General features: G+C 45.3%; 1 protein-coding gene across 10 annotated transcripts in view; it reads right to left on the bottom strand.

The window, feature by feature from the left end:
* The window catches only part of msi2b (musashi RNA-binding protein 2b), a 220634-nt gene that overhangs the window by 141181 nt on the left and 59328 nt on the right, over positions 1-20125 (bottom strand). For all 10 annotated transcript variants that reach the window (XM_076101369.1, XM_076101370.1, XM_076101367.1 and 7 more), the window contains exon 6: positions 10353-10445. In XM_076101369.1, the coding sequence (XP_075957484.1) occupies positions 10353-10445 (93 nt within the window). The remainder of the gene's footprint in view (positions 1-10352; positions 10446-20125) is intronic.

A 20125-nucleotide genomic window follows, 5' to 3' on the forward strand; every position in this document is an offset into this window, starting at 1 on the left:
TCCACCAGTAAAAAGCTTCTTTTTTTTTTTTTTTTTTTTTTACTTCAAATAAGATTCTTGGGACAGACGGAGAAATGAAAGAAATAATAACAATGCCTTGAACAGTAGCTGATTGAGTAAGAACGCAAGCACTCTTACCTAAAGCGTGGCCGATCACCGACGTAAACCTTTGCGCAGTCATTACACTGTCAAACATGAAACACGGTGATTCTATCGTGCCCCAGGTAGCTCCCCTTTAAGTTGCTCACTGCCATACAGTTGCCTCAAGGAAAAAAAATGAGCTTTTGTTGAGCGTGACATACAGTATGTTCCCTTCAATCACCGGGAAAAAGGCTTTGAAAAGAAACCGCAAGAGAGCTTTCACTTTACTGTTCAAAACTCGCAGGTAATTGTTTAATCGGTTCATGATCAGAATAGACCAAAGTCCTGCCCCGTATATACACACACAGTAGCCTATACAGTACGTCAGGGAAAAGTTATATAAAAGTAATTATATTGGTTCTGATCATTCTGTATTTAAAGGTAGATATGTACATACAGTCTGTTTCCGACAATCTTAACAAAAAAAACCCTCCACAATAAATGCTACAGACCAAAATATAAGTTTGAACATCATTTCCACATTGCATTGTATAATGTTTCAGCCGCTTTCTGAGTCTTTGGTCGTTTCCAGCGCCTGCGGATCCAATGAGGACTTTGATTAGCTCCGTTAACTAAACACACACGCAAATAGGCCTGTAAGTGAGGCTCATTTTAAACTCTGACCAATAATGTCGGGCACACAATCGGTGGTCAATTTACATCAGAGTAAATGTCCCTTGCAATGCTACGCAAACAGTGTGCGAGCGGTTTTCTGGGCCTTTCCCTCTCCGTGAAGTACAGTACATGAGGAGCGAGTCGCTGCACTGTGTGTGCGTGTTGCTGTTGTAAATTAACTAATGAATTGGCACCCGCAGTGTGTAAACCCTTATGCATTGACCTGCCAAAGCAAAGCAATGAATGACTTGCTCCACATCGTAACAAAACACATTAACCAGAATTTATAAAGGCTGCATCCGCCATTTTTAACCACCGTCACTTTGATCCAGACTTAAATATCTATCCATCGATACTAACTATGAGATAGCATGCAATTACACATTGTACGGACATTCGTGGTCACCAGAGGATGCGTCGATATGACTTTAGAGATCCCCTTCACAGTGACTTTTTCTCTATCGCTACCATGAGATTGACATTTCTGGATTAGGGGTTAAAAAAAAAATCTTGGCAACCAACGAAGGGATTGCCACAAAATTTGGCACAGATGGTTCCCGGATGATGAAACGACTTTCGTGATCCCCCGGCTTTGTATCCAGCAATGTATCACAATGTCAATATGTCCACAACAGCGTGTTCCCACTGTGAACACGCTGTTGAAAGGAAGATGGCGCCCTGGACGGCTGCGTCACCTTTGTTGCAGGGAAGCTTAAGACCGGGGATTTTCCATCGGCAACGGCCGCTTCTGTAATTGTTGTGGATTTGATAATAATTCACTTGAAACATGTTAGCATGCGGGCATTAGCATTTAGCTAAAGGCGCAGGTGTACCTAAGTAAAGCCTCACAGAGCTGCTTTAACAACACAAAATGACAGCTGCCAAAATAAGCCAGGTTTAAAATGAAAGAGACAAGAAACGGAACAAAGAGCAGTATAAGAGATCAGACATGAGAACAGGTCGGAGAAAAGAAACAACCTGGAACCACTGCATTCATAGCTTTTGCTGAAACTACACTTTTTCATTGCAATTACCCCGTTTTGTTTGGCCTACTTACTCTGCCCCAGCTAAATATCACAGGATGTCATGAGACTGTCACTACTTTTTAACACTTGTGTGTCGACAGGAAACCTAACGAGCCGTTTCTAACAGCTACATCATTGAAGATAGCGGCTTACTTTCAGCCTTAAAACGTAGACGACCTACGGACACACAGGAGTGAGCGTTTCACAAACATGAAACCTTTGAGGCTTCACATCAAAACCCCGGCACATTGTGTACATGTCCATGTAAGAGCATTTACCCGGTGATTTCAAGGAGGCTGTGCGATGCGTGGGAGGCACTCATAGCATGAGCTGGAGCTGCCTGTGGACCCGCTCACACTGCAAGTAGGTGGCTGAAGAAGCACAGGCAACCGGCTACTCCAAGTCATTTTTCAACACTTATCGTGCTATATTAAGAAGAAGAAAGAGAAGTCGGTGTCGTGGGATGCCAGTCAATCAAACGCTGATGGCAAGGTATGCTTTTCAGGCTTAGGTTTACCGTGAAAGGGCCGTTTCACAAAAGGCAGGTATATGAAGAGGATGTTATTAAATCGGATCGCTGCTGTATGCGAGGCCATCATTCTGCAGTATATTATTCGATTTTTACATGTTTATCAAGACTGCAAATCGACAGTCAGTGGAAAAGCTGCTGTTTTGTTTTCCACTACTTTTCTCTAGATTTATTGATGGATCCGTTTTTGCAAGATCCACTACTGGAGGTGGGCTGAAGTTGTCAACATTTGGAAAAAAATTCAGATAAAAAAAAAAAGGGGTAATATTGAATTTTTTCTATGTGCCTTTAAATGGAATAAAAATCTGAATAAAGCATCGGAGTAGCATTTGAACTGTTTAGGTATTCGGGATGAATCCGTCAGGAGCGCCGCACAAACACCTTTAACAAGCTGTGCGAATCAGCTCAGATGTACATACCGCATCGTCATCATTTGAGCTGTGCCTGATCTCCAGGTGGTGCTGAGTCATGGCTTATGCTCACTGGTTATTCTGGGAGAGTTGAGGGATGGGGGTGTGGGGGGGGGGCGGTGTTGTGGTGCATAAAAAACATCGCTGTTTAGAAAAATGTCTGATGAGTTTGAAAAGGGTTATTTGGGGTTGAAAAGCGCTTTCGTGTCGTCTCGAAAAGCCCATCAGACGACAGCTGAAATTTGACACCATCACTTTGTTTCTCATTTGGCCGGGACACGCCGAGACACAAGGTCTGTCACTCAGAGGCCGCCGTCGGCTTCTGTGGACCTCCACTCAAATGGGCCTCGTCCGCACGACACTTAAAACACGAATTGAGCCGTAGCAAGGAAATATGTTCCATCCATCCATCCATCCATCGTCGGAGAAAAGAGAAAGTTTGGGGACTTTGCATGTCATGGTAATGTTTTCACAAATGATTAAGAAGCTACTTAACCCTATAGCTCCCACCTCCCAGACCAGTTGGTCTTCAACGTATACCAACAGCCTCGGTGCTTATGAGCAAAGTGAGCTCTTTGTATCCTCCTCGCACGCTGCTACGGCAGAGTTTAATTGTGTCCCATTCCAATTCCTCCTTAACGAGGGAAGAGGTGGTGAAGAGTTCACTAAATAGTTGCCCGTGTTATTTACTGGTAACGACGCTGTTGTGACACCACAGTTGCTAATCAAAACGAATCAATTTCACTGATTAGTACACTAGTTTCTGTAAGTTGCTTTCACGTTTGACCCCTTCAGTATAAAATACATTTTGTCACAAAACTTTGAGGCTAACCTAAATTCTACATTTACACTATATATAATCCTTCACTAACTTTGAATGCAATTACAGTATTTACTTTGTCCAACCGTTAAATGGGTTAAACTGAATAATACAAAGCACAACACATCCATTTTTAAAACTGATCAGAGACCTTGAGAGGCAGAAAAATGGGATTCGTTTGAAGAGACGACATCAAACTTAAAAAAAAGAATAAGAAAAAGATTCTTCAATATACCACCATATGACTACCATGTGCCAAAAATACAACAGTCAGACGAGCTCATTCTAAAGGTTCCCTGTGGACTCCCTGTTTTGTTTGCAGAGCACAAGTTGCACTTGGGTGAAGCTGTGCACAGTCCTACCGATGGTGTCACACTACTCCACTGACATATAGGTGGCGGTAATGCGCCCACACATGCTGCACCGTGCCAGCAAAAAGGCAAGAGAGAGGAAGACTGCGAGCTGATAAAACATGAATGCTGGATTTAACATTCTTTCAAAAAGCTTAACGAGGAGGGAAATGCTCTTGACTTGTTTATTGGACCTCAAGGATGCGCCGTGCCTTTTGGTGAGTAACGCTGAATGTAAACATTACTTTTGTGTGCTAACAAGGAAACTTTATGAGGGGCCCATCTAACTTCATGCTCTCACACGGACATTTTAGAATTATCTTCTTAAATTTGAGCCAATTTCAAGCCGACAAAACATGCGAGAACGCGGTTTCCTGGAAGCGTGCCCCTGGACCGTCTGGCCGGGCTCCAACCTTCAGACCCTTTGTTCCATTCCAATCTCACAATCTCTGAATCTGGAAATCCTACGGAAGTGTTCTCCCACATGGGATTCCCTAAAGACTAGATTTGCCATTTGCAAGGTTGAGGTGGAGGCGTGAAGGTGGAGGCGTCCACCTCCACACCGGTTTGATGGTGAGACTGCTGCAAATTACTCATGACACTTCCTCTGATGACATTTTTCAACCTCTTTCCTGTTGAATGGCGCCTACACACACACACACTCACACACTGCCGTCCATCGACCACCAACACCCCTTCCCCAACACACGCATTAATTCCCCCCCCCCCAATTCGTGTCACAATAGCGCGGCAGAGATTGCTCCTCCTGCCTTCACCTGATTGACCCTTCGAGCAGGTGCTGGATCTGATCCAATCACAGTCAATCTTCTTTAAGCATTTCATTCTTTAAGCAGAACAGGGGCTCAAAATTCCATCATTCAATGACCCCGATCAGTCGCCGATAACACAATCAAGCCAATCCCGGCTTATCCCCGAGGGAGACATTTCGGGGGGGGGGGGGGGGGGGGGGGCATCTGGGAGATGAGACGACGCACCTACAGAAAGGTGTCAATCTCCCCAGATCCACGGCTATGCCGCACAGCGTCTAGCTGTGAGGATCAGCAATACTCAAAAATCCATCTAATCGTTTGTTAAAGGTCTTATCCTTGAAGTAAGAAATTCAGCAACCCGCCGTAAACACGCTCAGACCCCACTCTTGTACAAAGACAGACGCACACAAAAAAAATGATGTGAATAGTATAGCTCAATTCTTCAGTGGCCATTTAAAAGCTACTCTATTGGAAATGTTGCGGGGCCACTGGGCAAATAAAGGTCAAGGGGGTGGGGGGGTATGAAAGAGTTTGTCTAACTGGCCCTTTCCCTCTGTGTGTCCCCACAGCGCGGCAGCCGTAACCACATTCATAGCCAATTCATTTATATTGCTCTGCCCTTCTCACTGCCATAGTCTCAGTCGCTAACTACAAGTGACTGCAATGAGATTGAAGCCGTTGGCTAAATCTCCACTGCAAGGCACATGCTCCATCATCGCCGCTCTGATCACTCCTTATAATCACTGGAACCACACTATGTCCTCCGCTGATTGGGGCGAGTCGCGGCGGAGAGGAAACAATCACAGAATGTCAGCGGATGACGGACACCGAGACGTTCGGGAGTGGTCACCGCGAGCCGCCATGTAAATGCCATGCAAATGTGCACCTGCACGAGCTCAGGGAGCGGGATGAAGGACTGTGGCCTTTCTGATTAGGTTCTTTTCGCTCATATAAAGTGCTTTTTTCCCCTCTTTTTCTTAATCATCCGTGTTTGCTATTTCAGACAATGTTCAGAGCTCCTCAGAGCTTCCATCGAGTCCAAAGGGCATTCAGTGTGCTCCTTCACTGTTTCCAGTTTAAGACCTGTGGATGTGTCACTGTGGGAGCTTCACTGCATTCTCATCCAAACTGGTCTGAAGACTATGTGTGCCACTGTTGTTAAAGGTCATTAAGGCTGTTGTTGTTGTTGTGTTTTGTATGGAATATCTAAAAAATCTCCAACGCTGTTCAGGGCCCGAGCACTTGGGAAGGTATGCCAAATGAATTCATACAGTCTTTACAGACGGTCACGCGGTTATTTCTCTGCCTTTTGCAAAAAAATTCTAAGGGCACGCAAAATGTCAGCCATGGTATTAGATTACCAAAGCCCCAGAACGAATGTCATGCACTAACCAAGGAATCGTGTTTTTCTCTGAAGCTTTTATAATTTCCTCTCATCTGCTTCCTCTCAGTGACCGTATGAGAGAAGTATGCAGACGCTTGGCTGGCCAGAGGGGAAGCACGACGGACGTTAACAGCTCGCTGCTGCTGCTGAAGGCTGGTCTCTACTCTGCAGTACTTTGACAATCATCTCTGTCCATCACTATCTATAACTTTGCAACGTCCTCCAACAGGTCATCAGGTCATCACCCACCCCCCCCCCCCCCTACTTTGAGGCGACTGTCTCATCTTAGGGCTCCGGGTTTAGCTTTGCTTGTATTAACCTTTGTGCATCTACCTTTATCCCTCCTGAGCCCAGTGGCAGTGAACTGGTTAAGGTCCTTCCTCACCCTCCTCCCATTCAGCTCCACCTCCAGGATCTGGCTCTGGACCAGTGGAGCATGAGAACCAGGACAGCCTGGACATAAAGGGACGATTGTGGCAGCCTAGTGACATGGAAGCAAGTAGCTCTGATTAAACTAAAAGTCAGCTTCGGGCTCGCAGTGCAAAGCCCCGCCAATGGACAGGAGTGCAGAAACGGAGTCAGTGAGTTGTTTCAGCTTAGGCCAATAAGGAGACTATGAGATGCCCTCACAACCTGATTACATTAAACCAATGAGGAAGCATTAGCCACCCGAGCTAATTATGCCTTAAAGTGTCCTTTCATGTCTGGGCAGGGCTCTGCTGGTACGTCAGATCCAAAATTATAAAGGTATCACCACACCAACTCCTGTCTTTAATCAGGCGCTTGCCTCAGTGGAGACAAGCGCCTTTGGTAGGTGTTTTGTTAACAGGTGTTTAATTTATTGGAAAATAAGAGGGCATTTATCACCATAGAATATAAATAACAACAGCAATCAATAAATCAAATGCTCTACCAAAAAAATAATTTCAAAAACAATGTGGTATGTGTGGCTGCTGCAGGACTGTAATAAGCCCGTCCAGGGAGTAGATTTAGCAGCTTTTGGAGCTAGCGCTGCTAGCTAATTTCATTAGCTTCATTTCATTGTGTTTTTCAGTTTGATACTTTCAAAATCGAGCGTACTCTTGCCGGTCTCCCCGATGTTGCCAACGCTAGCTTTAATGCTGCGTTCAAGACAACTCGGAACTCCGGTAGAATCCTGGCAAATCCATCCGTCTGACGTCACACAACAATGGAACATTGTAAATGGCAAAACCATGAACTAGAAGACAACGTTGTAGTTATATTTGCCTGTATTTATTCAGAACAATACATAGTATCATGTAGTAAAACCTGTTCTGCATGTCAAAATATGTCGCCATGTTATTAGGCAGCTGGTTGCTGGTTGGTCTGCTTGTTATGCAAACCGCAGACAAGGCAGAAAGGTAAATAAAATACTTGCAAATGATACTGCCAAACATAACATTTTCGGATGGAAATGGCAACAAACTGGCAACTTGCAAGGCCTGCATAGGAGAACAAGAAAGGGCTCTCTGAGGGCTAACACGGTCTTCCCTAACAATTTATAGGTTTGCACAATAGCACATAACAGCACAAACAGCCCACAGATTCATTTGACTTTATTGCAAGACCGAAATAGCATCAGCCTCCAGTTAAGAGTCCTTGAATATAAAGGGAGGCCAGGCAGTGCTGATAAGATTGTCTCATTTGGCTCGCAGGGCTAAGGTGCAGTGTGCTGCCTGAGAAAAAGAAAGAAGAAGAAGAAATGCATGGCAGGATGTGGCTACTATTAGGCAGGTAATGGGATCCATCTGAGATGCATTAGAATCAGTCAAACAGAACCACACTTCAGTTCCGTTCAAATGACTGTCACAAACACTTCCAATGCACACCTTCAGCATGTTCTGTAGGCGACAAAAAAAAAAAAAAAAAAGCTGTGGAGGAGCTGCTCTGAAGTTGTGCCAGGTCTCGGGCATGTGCTCTTTTCTAATGGTGACGGCTGGAAGAGTGGCAGCGAGACTGATGTGCATGAGAGCTGTCAGCCTCTCCCCATAACAAATGCCACCTCTCCCCCATGACAGAATGGAGACAGAAGGGAGGGATGAGGGCGGGGGGGGGGGGGGGTTACAGACAGAACCTGTGACCCAATTGTGGCCACACCAGCTGTTTCCCCTCCACTGCCTCCCAACCACCGCCATCTCTGTGGACCACATCCTGCTAATTGGCCTACGCCGCCTAGCATAACACACACAATCACACACACACACACAATCACACACGTGCACATAAACACAGTGCTTGTGAAATAATATCAGTGAAACGGCTTGTTCCCAGTGAGGAAGAACATTTGCCGGCGCCTGTGATGATTGATAAGTACTTCAAAACACACTTCCCAGAAATATAAATAACTAGCTGCCCCGCGACCACGCCAGCCCCCCCCCCCCCCCCCCACACACACACACACACACACACACACACACACACACACACACACCCTTGACATGCACACAGGCAGAGAGACGAACAGGAACACTGACTGATGACTGACTGACAGACTGACACACACTGCCACCAAGATTCTTACTGAGGGGAAACTGAATTAATTGGTTTTCCCGTGTGTGTGTGTGTGTGTGTGTGTGTGTGTGTGTGTGTGTGTGTGTGTGTGTGTGTGTGTGTGTGTGTGCATGGCTATAATGGTAGGTTGCAGTGACAGGCAGGTTATTTAATAAATCCTGGGATGTGTAAGGCAGAAAGGAATGATAACACACAAAACGGTAAAGGAAAGAAAAAACGATACTTCCTTTTGCTCTGCATCTCGTCTGCCGTAGCCCACAATATCCACTCTGATTTCCCTTCTTTCTTTTTTTTTGGAAGACACTCAAACCTGCCCGTACACACACGCACACACACACGTGCACCCTTAATCATGCACCCACATAAATACACTTAATCGCTGACACACTCACGCATGGCGAGAGCGGTACTGCAGACACATCCAAACATGCACAAGTGGGCCATAAAAGCACACACGGAAACATGCACAAGATCCCGCTCAATCAGTCTGATTTGTTTGTTTCCTCCGAAGCATTTGAGGATTCCTCAAGGAGCAAAAAAACTTTGTATAATCAAGTCAATTATGTCATTCAATCAAGTCGAAAATCATTTCGAGCCCTTTTCTCAGATCCATTGATTGCGAAGTCGTGCTGAATATTTGCGCGCCAAGTTCTATTGTGCAAATAAGCCGCCTGTATTTGGAGCGGGCGAGACCGGGGCGAGGTCTTTAATGCCACTTCCGCAGATAAAGAGCAAAAAACAAAGTCCTTCACCTTGCTCGCTTTCACTCAAGAATATGACAGAGGGCTCTGCAGCGGGAGAGCTGGTGGCTTATTGTCTCGAAGCAACACAAAAAAAAACAACAACAAAAAAACAGTTTCTATTAATTTGCCACTCCTCCCATCTCCTTCGGGACGTTGTACATTATGTGCCCGTGGAAAATCCATCCTCGGTGAAATTGTTTAAACCCAAGGTCAAGAGCTGGTGTTACGCGGGACTGTAGCCGCCGAAGGTGACCTTGACTGATGTGGAATACGGCGTGAGGGAAATGGATCTCCGCTCAGCGCGGAGGACATTATCTGTGAAATGCTGCCACTGTATCAAACCGCGTCTGTGTGTGTGTGTGTGTGTGTGTGTGTGTGTGTGTCTGCATGTCCTTGTGTGAAAGCGAGTGTGCATGTGTGCCTCACTCTGCTGGGGGTATCGGTCACGAGAGCGCTGTGCAGACACTGCTGCAGCAGACAGGAACAAACAGCTGAATATGAGCCGGCTGTGTGTTACTTTCAGACCCGAGACTTCCATACCTTTATATTTATATTTGTTTCCAGCGCCGTACAACCAAAGATAAGAGAAATATATATATATATTGTTGTTGTTGGTTTTTGGTCATGGCAGCTTGTTTGCACTGAGAGCAAGATGCATGCTGTTGACCGGGCACGGTGAGCGATGTGAAGCCATCGCCACATCTTCAGTTGTTTGCTCGTCACAACAGAGATTTATTTGTCTCAACTGTCAGGGAGAATGAGCCAAGCTTGTTGCCGCCGGCTTCGTTTTAAAGCCTCAGATTCCTCGCTGATCGCCCGTGAAGATCGCAGCGCCGGCCGTGCGGTCTAACCCATAATGACACCGCCTGAGTGACAGGGGGCACTGTGCGCTGATTGTGTAATTATCCAATTAACATATTTCACTCTTAATGATGATACGCCTTTCATTTGGTGGAGCGTCCAACGACGCAGCGAACACGATGCAGGGTAATGATAATAATAATAATAATAATAATAATGAAAACAGTCTTACCTTCCCAAACTGTTCAAAATACTGCTTCACATCTTCCACTACTGTATTGGCTGACAAGCCACCCACAAATATTTTCTTTGTTCTTGTGACCATCTGGAATAGAAAAAAAGAGAGGAGAGGAGAGGATTAGTGATGAGGCTTCAAACACGGCACCTGTGACGGCGAGGACACAAAAGGAGCGAGGAACGCATGGTCGCTAAACAGGAATAAACAGTAATCAAGCCTCATAAACACTCCAGCATTATATAGCAGAGATGGCCAACGCTGAAGGTATCGGCAGGAAGAACAGAAATACTGTGTCACGATTACATTTCAAACTGGAGCTCTAATCAAAACAGACCGTCGCACAATTACAGACGTCCATTTCGTCCATCAAAAAAGTTGCTGTTCATCTTTGCAAAAAAAAAAAAAAAAAAAAAAAAAAGAACAGAAATAATTTAGGGACTTTAAAAAAAAAAAAACAATGAGAGCTGGAAGATGGAATCAGAGTGCATTAAAGCCTCATTTAGTTTCATACAGCGAGAATATTAAGGATTATTACCCACGGCATCAAAAAGGGCACGAACATCTGCTGCAGAGAGCGCGTGCTAAATTTAGGAGGACAATTTCTCAGGGAATTACAGTAATATAACACCAGTGTCAGTGTAAAAATCGGCGAGGAACTATAATCGGTTTTTTTTGCACACGACTGAAAATGAACCTGTGCATGTATGAAATGGTTTTCATGCGCCAACATTACATTGACATTTGATTTAAGACCAACTAAACTGTTTTATTTATAAGATAAGATTAACCTTTATTAATTCAGGATTTATTGGTTTCGTATTCTTTACGTCAAAGAATAAACATAAAGAGGCTTATTACTGTGTGTGTCTCTATGGCAGCCATGTTGTTATTATGGATATAGCTTTGGCCTGACCCGACTCCTGTCACCTCGGCCTGTGTCAGCTGACCTCTGTTAATAGCTCTTAACTAGTGCAGTGACAGTCGAAACTAATGGAGAAAGCACCAGAGTACTGCATGCTATTGGGACTCCAGAGACACATTTCCCCACATATAATCCTCTCCAAACCTACGCTTCAGTTTGAGAATGTACTGATACAATGTGGCCATATCATGATTTGTGATGCACTGCTCTGTAATCTGTCTGGCAAAGAGAAATTCACAGCCCTGATCTCCCTCAGCTCACCGGAAATCAAACAGCAATGAATGGCCGGGGCGGGATAAACACACTCTGGAGATGCAGAGCAAACTATCAAGGAAGAGAAAGAGCCCGCCTTGATCAAAACGCTGACCGCAACACTTCCAATCTATGAAAGAGGCTTAACGCTGTGGAGAGAAAGCATTCATCTAGAGCTGAAGTAACCATCTGTCAAGTGCTTTCCAGGTGCACACAGCCTCCCACACATGGGCCCTCTCCTATTGCACGTGTCTTCTTTTTAAATTCCTCTTTTTCTTATTACGTTGTCATTTTTTTAACCACCAAAACAAAAGATTGTGCATGACAAATTATTATACACTTCAGTGGTGTAGATTACTCACTCCCATTTAAAAGTGTAAAAGAGAAAACAGCTCCACGCACAGCATGCACTTCAGCGCTGGAGGAGCTCATCAATTATTTTGTTTTTAAGTTACAAGAGTTTGTTTTTCGAGACCCATAAAAAGAGAAGCATGGATCTTTTATTGCACTGACAAGAGCAGCGCATTTCTCCAAGCACTAAAAAAAAGGACCGCCACCATCCTATCATAGACACGTTGCCGTTCGCACGTGCGAATCGCTGACGTGGCGATACAGTGCTACATGCTACATGCTAGCGTGGTAATGACCTCCTCACAGCACACCTGAGGCGGACGTAGAGCCCGAGGGCGTGAAGCTGGGTCTGATGTGGGTCCTTAATGGTCGGCGTGCAGAGGAATAACCTTGGTTTCCTTTCAGGCCCCCCTGCTGGTGCGGATTTAAGAATAACTAAGGATGTCTCCATTTCTCATTCATCCAACAATTGTACTTCCTGCTGTGTAACGAGCATTACAGGCTCTCAGTGAAGCTTTATGGAAGATTATGTTGTTGTTGTTGTTTCTTCCCTACTTGACAATGTTTGACGGATACTGGTGGACATGCAAGATATATCAACTGACCGGTTTGGGGTTAAACGCTGGCCAAGACCCAGCATGCACCCTCCTTCTCCTCCCTAGCTTCAGGCCTCAGAGGTTATCAGCCGTGGAAGCTGCCGCAGGCGACCAGAAGCCAGACAGCTGCTGATAAACTGGCTGTGCAAGCATTTATCAACATCACTCACTCTTATCATTGCCGATCTCGGTAAGAAATAAATAAGATAAACAAGTCAATGTTCATCTCTGCTTGCCTCTCTGTATCAGCTGTTTGTCCCGCTTCCCTTCTGGGCCACCCAGTCCCCGGCCACTTTTCCGGCCTCGTCCCACCGGGCTACAAACCAGTCAAGTTTTCTGTACACGTTGACGCGTCTGCCCCAGTGGCTGATGGGACTGCTCGAGTCGAGTATTACTTTCTATGTTTTTCTCTCCGCGGTGACGACCGACAAGCCGCGCTGCTTTACGTCGCGACGCCATTTTGGTGCAAAAGGTTATTAATGGCTGTTTAATGCATTTTAACCAACACATCAGCTATTCCCCGACTACTGAAAGAAGCGCTGTTGTTCTTCCTGTTGTAAATATGCAGCCAACGGAAGAACCAGCTGATTGGATGGAACGACTCGGAAATTGCATTTAATTTGACACAGATCATTTTACATCTTAACGAACGCATTTTGCTTTTTTCAACCGAATCATACACACATACGCAGTAATTACCACATGGGAACCAAACAGTCCCCCTCACTGCATTCACAGCTACATTAGTTCTGATCATTCGGGGTCTGGTTGGGTGTAGTGTTTTTAAAAGTCCCTTTCGACGACGTTTCAACACCAGCCGACAGATTTAAAAATGGACCACTCTTCAACCCAGTTTTTCTTTTTTCTTCTCTTAACCCAATTTCAAACATCCAGTTATTTCTGCACCTCCCTAAGAGACTGTAAGGAGAGTTATGAGTGTGCGCGTGTTGAGCATGTGTGTGTGTGTGTGCTTCAACAGCTACTGCCCCCGGTGCATCGCCATGGCAATAGAAGGCATCCCGCAGACACATACACACGGAGAGGCAGACCAAAATGTTAAAAGGCTTCTGGGGCCCGCTCCTATCGACTCGTGTTAGCGGTTTGTAATGACAACGGACAGAACAGGAAGTGAGGAAAGCCACAGAAGCGTTCTCTAAACCATTTAGAGATTTCCAGAAGTTAGCAAGAGGCCGGATTCATTTCACATCCCAGAATCACTACAGCTTCAGATCTAAAATCACCAGAAAACACAGTTTCAAAGCATCGCAGAGCTGGTGCTGCTACTTAAACAGCGAGTACAAATTAAAACGTATCTATTGTCAGTCCAGAAAAAAAAGAAAATGGAGAAAAAAAACCGATTCAGGTCACGTAAATATTGTCCAGAGAGTGTTTAAAACTGACTGCTTTGTCCATACAGCTCAACAACAATATCCTACTCCTAGCCTGCAGCACACACACACACACACACACACACACACAGTTGCTGACATCACAGGGAGTAGCCAGGAAGGATGAAGAGGCTGGCACTGTGGGAGCACCAAACCTGACACCTAGTAAATCCCTTGAGCTATTTAAATCATTCATATCCATCACATAAAAACTATACCAGCATTTATATTGCATATTTTATTCTTCTCACACACTGTCCTGTCCTTACACACCAGTACCCACACGGTGGTATTGGATACCATCGTTTAGATCCATTTTATTTACATATTTAGATGTTATTCACCTCCTTTTTTCAAGTTTCCCCGGTAACTTTTGGAGGTGACTTTTTTGGGGGGAACCTTCACAGACAGAGACTCAAATGTACAAAAACGCACCAGAACTGTTTGCAAGACACAAACTGGCAGTTTGGCTCCCCCCCCCCCCCCCCCCCCCCCCCCCGCTCCGACTCACAAAGCAACAGAGCAAACTTGGGACGTACTTATAAGGCAACGCCAGGCAGGTAATTATCAAAGTCACTCAAGAACAGACTGCTTCACTTTGATGAGTCTGATCTATTGTCTGATTAGCATCTTTCTGTGTGCGTGTGTGTGTGTGTGTGTGCGTGTGTGTGTGTCTAACGTCTCCTCTTTTCCTCATTAAGCGTAAACAATGCACCTCCTTCATTGCAAACCCCTTCATAATATTGAGCTCCTGGTTTAAGTGTGCTATGAAAGCGAGTGCAGATGAAGTTGAAAAAGATAAGCCTGTAGCTAATACTGCAGCGTACAACATTGTTATTATTGTTTGTGGAAATTGTAGGACTTTACCTGTGGCAGCAAACAGAATTCAAAGAGCCTCAGCGTTGCGCCTACAAAAAGCTATTAGTGTTTTGAACATGCACGCAGCGCGGAGAGCGCGCAGACAAAGCGTGAATGTTATTAACTCCCCAAGTGGGATATGAGAGGAGATGAATAAAGTGTGAAACAATATAAAATAGGAGAGGAGCAGCCGGAATGCGAAAAGAAAAAAAAAAAATGTGTGACGTATTTATGCAAATGTTGAATTATTTTTTTTTTTTTTGCACAGACACTCCGGCTCGGATGCTCTAAAGTATGTTGTCTTTTCGGTTCCGTTCAGAAAGGCAATGGCGAGACTTCCCGGTTTTACTGGGAAGCAGTAGGCGTAGGCGGACACCGTTTTGCGCCGAGAGGATGAAAATGTTCACCGTTAGATTACAGATCAACGTCTTTGCCTCTTTTCACCGGTTGTGCATACAGTGCGCACGTCTGGGAGGCCGCGGAGCACCAAAGGTTTCTGCGGCTGAACTTGGCATATTGATTAAAGAGAAGGTACTTTTAGCGCCGCAAGACTATATTCATCCCTCAAGGAGGAAGACTATTTAACTAATATTCAGTTAAATAGCTGAATGTGATCGCCTCAGCATAAAAGGTCACTGATGGAATGAGTTATGGGAGAAGAAAGAAAAAAATCAATGTGGGATATTCATCGTAAAACTTTAAAAGAAACATTAAAATAATAAGAGTGTACTTATTAAGTATCTGCTGCGGGCTGCTTCACGCTGGACTGGAGCTGCAGTAAAGTAACTTCATCATGTGTCGTTTCTCTCTCTCTCTCTCGCTCACTGTTCATACCTGGCTTCACTTTTTTGCGCAGTAAGGTCTTTTAAATAAGCACAATTCCACTGTTTAGCTCCCATAAAAGGCCGCAAATCCTCGGAGAATCACGGGCCAACTTAACAGTGATGGTGACAATGACTGGATTTTAAAGCACTCCAAGGCCCCTTTATAGTCAGGATGAGTGTCTATAAACACTAATTAGTCATTATTAATGTGAAATTGTAATGTTGGACGATCAGCAAACTAGTTGCTGCATCCAAACTAAATAACGGACATGTGGGTAAGTTGATGGACAACCTGGTCGTAGAGGAGTAGCATCAATTTGGTGATATTGGTTGTTTTTTTTGAGGGGGAGGGGTTTCAAATAGAACTGAAAGTTGCCGACTATTTCTAAATGTGCAATTATCAACAACTCAGATCTTTAAAATTGTTATTAAAATCAGAGCTAAACAATCGCAGATCAAAAATACCTGAGCAGTGACCTATTAAAGAAGCTGCTTTTGGTAAACTGATTCAACAGGACGCCATAAACTACACTACCTACGACATGACCGTTATTTAAATAGCACATAAATAAGAGCACAGCGCCGGTAAAGCGCACCTCAATTCGACTCTCAGCAGAGCCTCCCGACCTTTAGATTCCATCATATTCCTCATTAACTGACTGCAAGTTTGTTGTGAGTGGATCTTTCAGTCACACACACACACACACACACACACTCAACTAAAACACACCGTTCTCCGGCAGGTCGCCGAGATCACACAAGTAGCTATGATTACGAGGCGTAAGCCTTTATGGTGGCCCCCACCTCTCACTAACAGCTGTAAACACGGAGCCCCAGACAGGGAGGGAGCAGACAGGGGATTTCGATGTCATTTCTCATACCTCAAAATAATAGGACAGATAGAGAAAAAAAAGCCATCGCACTTTGTTGTATAAGCCACAATTGTTATCGCTCTAGCGAGGGGATATAATTACTGGCATTCAGATCTCGTCCGCGGCCTCGTTCATGAGCAACCAGAAAGCCACAGAAAGCATCTGTCAATGCAATGTAGTATGATCAAAGGCCTAGACGCTGTGCAGGCACGATGCGCTCACACACACACACACACACACACACACACACACACACACACACACACACACACACACACACACACACACAGAGGGAAAACATGGCCAGTCCAGGTAAACACTGCCTCTGCTCATTTGCATCAGTAGAGCTGACTCACAAAGAGGAAAAAGGCAGCCAATAAACAACAAACAACAGCACAATCACTTTTGCTTTGGAGGGCGTTCTGCACACGACAGAAAAAAACAAAACAAGGGCAGAGCGCGAGATGGTAAAGCGGGATTAGATCGTCAGCGAGAGAAAGGGGGAAAGGTGAGAGATTAGCGGTAGCGTCCAGCTACAAGTTGGGGATGAGGGGCACCGCATTGGACCGGCTCCTCTCCCCGGCATGCCCTTTTAAAAAGTGGCCCAATCTCAGCTCAAGTGTGCATAAATAGATCAGTAATTGCTTATCACAATACAATTAGGGCAAAGGAGATGAGGGAAGGAAAGATGCTTAAGTGCAAATGTGGAGTGACAGGGCCAAAGCACACAGACCCGGGATTACGGCGGCCGTTTGCACACGGACAGAAAACGAGAGCGATAGGAGGGAGAGACAAAGAGGGAGAAGAGAGACAGACAGAGAGAGAGAGAGACAGGAAGAGGGAGTTGGGGGAGGGGGGGGGGGGGGGGGGGGGGGGGGGGGCTGTCAAGCGCAGGGCAGAAGCTAATGACAGCCCTGGCTTCGACTTGCACAGACGTCTTTGAAGCCCGGCTCTGATCAGAGCTGTGATTGCCACCGCTGCAGGGCCACCACTCCTACATTAACCTACACTAACAGCTATTCAGTGAAAGTCACAGGCCCCGAGCCAGCCATCTGCGGAATCGGGCCGAGACGCGAGTTAAAAAAGACACGCGTGTGAGGGGACAACCGTTTGCCTGGACCCCCCCCCCCCCCACGCTGTAAGTCAGGCTGAACACGAGGGCCGGTTATAGGGCTGATTAGCTGCACTTCCCTCTCTCAACCCACTACAGTTATGAAGATTGATAGAAGCAGCTTAGAGCTGATTATAGGGCCCTGGAGATGCACGGGCCCGTACCCAAACAGCACATTCACACGGCATCCACAATGAGCCCAGCGTGCGATCGCTCGGCGCAGGCCGGGCATTAAGCAAACGCTACAGCTATAAGAGGCAAATAAGAGGAATGGACAACGCCAGAAGTGCTCTTAGGAGCTTTTCATTTTATTTTTGGGGGGGGGGGGAGATATATGAATATTATGCTAATTAGATGCTTGCTTGTGGCCAGATCTGGGGCGTTGGAGCAAGCACGTTGTGAACATTTAACACATTTCCGAGACAATATATTGCGAACATGACTGGATATCGAAAATTCACTCCAGGGTTACGAGACACAGCACGCCTTCCCGTAGCCGCGGAGGTCTCTTTAGCATGCACAACACCGAAAGGCATTTCTTTTCTTTCTTTTTTTTTTTTGTTGACGCGAGCCAGTCGTGCTTTGAAAAACAAAACAGAAATAGTTGGAATCCATAATACTCTTTAATAACACGGCCTACGCAAGTGGGACATTTTTAGGGAGTTGTAGAAGAAGAAGAAGAAGAAGAAGAAGAAGAAGAAGAAGAAGAAGAAGAAGAAGAAGAAGAAGAAGAAGAAGAAGAAGAAGAAGAAGAAGAAGAAGAAGAAGAAGAAGAAGAAGAAGAAGAAGAAGAAGAAGAAGAAGAAGAAGAAGAAGAAGAAGAAGAAGAAGAAGAAGACTGCTAGCAAGCAAGTCGACAAGGACGCCAATAGGCAGCAGCTCAATAGCTCAAAATGACATCAGTTTTGTGTGAAGCGAACCTCCATGTCATCTTTTACTTGTTTATCAAACGTGCAATTATATGGACCTAACATGGGGGGAAAAGGGCCTCGATGAGCTAATCCTGCTGACCTTTATAACCCTCTGCAGAGGGCTGAGCGGTTCTCGAGCAATGATTAACTCACTTAATATAGTTTGATCCTCCCTCGAGTCCAGCATGGCACATAGTCAGGACCCTGCGGTCGCTTCTAACGGCTATATTTGGGATCGGGCTGAGTTCTCCTCCCGGTCTACTTCGGGTCTCTGCTGCCCTCTCTCCGTCTCTGAACCTTCACCACCGTGTTGCGTACGCCTCCATCAAACAGAAGTCCGGCTCATTTAGCCCGGTGTCTGGAGTACAGTCCGTCGTTGGTTTCTAGCGGAGCAGGCCTGGCCCAAACTTAGATAGATTTACAGAGTGCCTCACACGTATCCAGCGTCAGCGCATTGGATTAGTGCCCTTTGAGAAAAACACCCTCAGCACCATCGATTGTTTTCATTCACGAGAGCCAAATGTGAAAATCTACAAATTGGACTCTCATTATCATAAAGCAGCATTTGACACTGAACAACAGAGCGTAATGGGGAAACGCCGCAAACGAGCAAGTGGCCGCGGTGGAACGGAAACATTTTTTTTCTCTGTCCCTGGTAAATAATCTCTCTGCCTCGGCTGTGTTTGAGTGGCAGCCTTTTCAATAAGTTGATGTTCTCTTGCGTGACCCTTGACACCGATAGCAAATGTTAATTTTTGTAACAAGACCCCAGTGTTGGTTCTGACAGTACTGGAGGGGGAAAACAAATGGGATTTTAACTTCCAATTACAATAATGGCTTTTTGTGACAGGCCCTCCAACTACGCACCTTACCCCACCCCGCACCCCCCTCCCTCTCTCTCTCTCTCTCTCTCTCTCACACACTCACACACACACACACACACACACACACACACACTCCAGGAAAATAATGCCGCTAATCATCATGGAACCATCGTCTCTGGAAACGTGGTCATGAGAGTGACATGATAACAAAAGGAGGAGGAGGAGGTGAAAAAGGAGGAGGTAAGGCCACATAAAAAGGAGGTTTCTCCTATAAAACACACACACACACACACACACACACACGCAGCTGCAGGTAACCCTGACATCTCCACTGTCCAACCCAATTTACCTCTTTAATCCTCTCACCTCTCCGATGTGCAGTATATCTTCAGTAGTTCTGAACGAACAGAGCAGCAACGAACACCAATTATTAAGCTAAAATAAACGTTTTTAACCAAGATTTAGTTTGATTGAAGACTAAACATCTTCCTATTATGTCACCTATTAATATCTTTAAAACAAAACGCAGCTAAAACTCTTTCTTTAAACCTTACTTTCATCGTTGTAAGTAATAAATTAGTTTGTAATTACATTTCTCTGCCTGCTCCGACACACTTACGCCCTGTTTTTGTTTGTACCAATAGGTGCAAATTGCATATTCGATCGTTGTCACCGCTGTAATAAAAGTGATGCATATTCGACACGCATTTGTGAACAGCAGCTACTGAAGTCCTTCCCTTTCAGTTGATTAAATCCCACGTCCATCTAACATTGGTACAGTACGACAGCGGCGTGCCTCGTTCTGGCCTCTGGATTCCTCGAGAGTTTTTTACGAGTAAATCTTTCTCGCCATGTTGC

This window comes from Anarhichas minor, unplaced genomic scaffold, assembly GCF_050575085.1.
Source record: "Anarhichas minor isolate MPS153535 unplaced genomic scaffold, ASM5057508v1 ptg000027l, whole genome shotgun sequence".
Classification (NCBI taxonomy): Eukaryota; Metazoa; Chordata; class Actinopteri; order Perciformes; family Anarhichadidae; genus Anarhichas; species Anarhichas minor.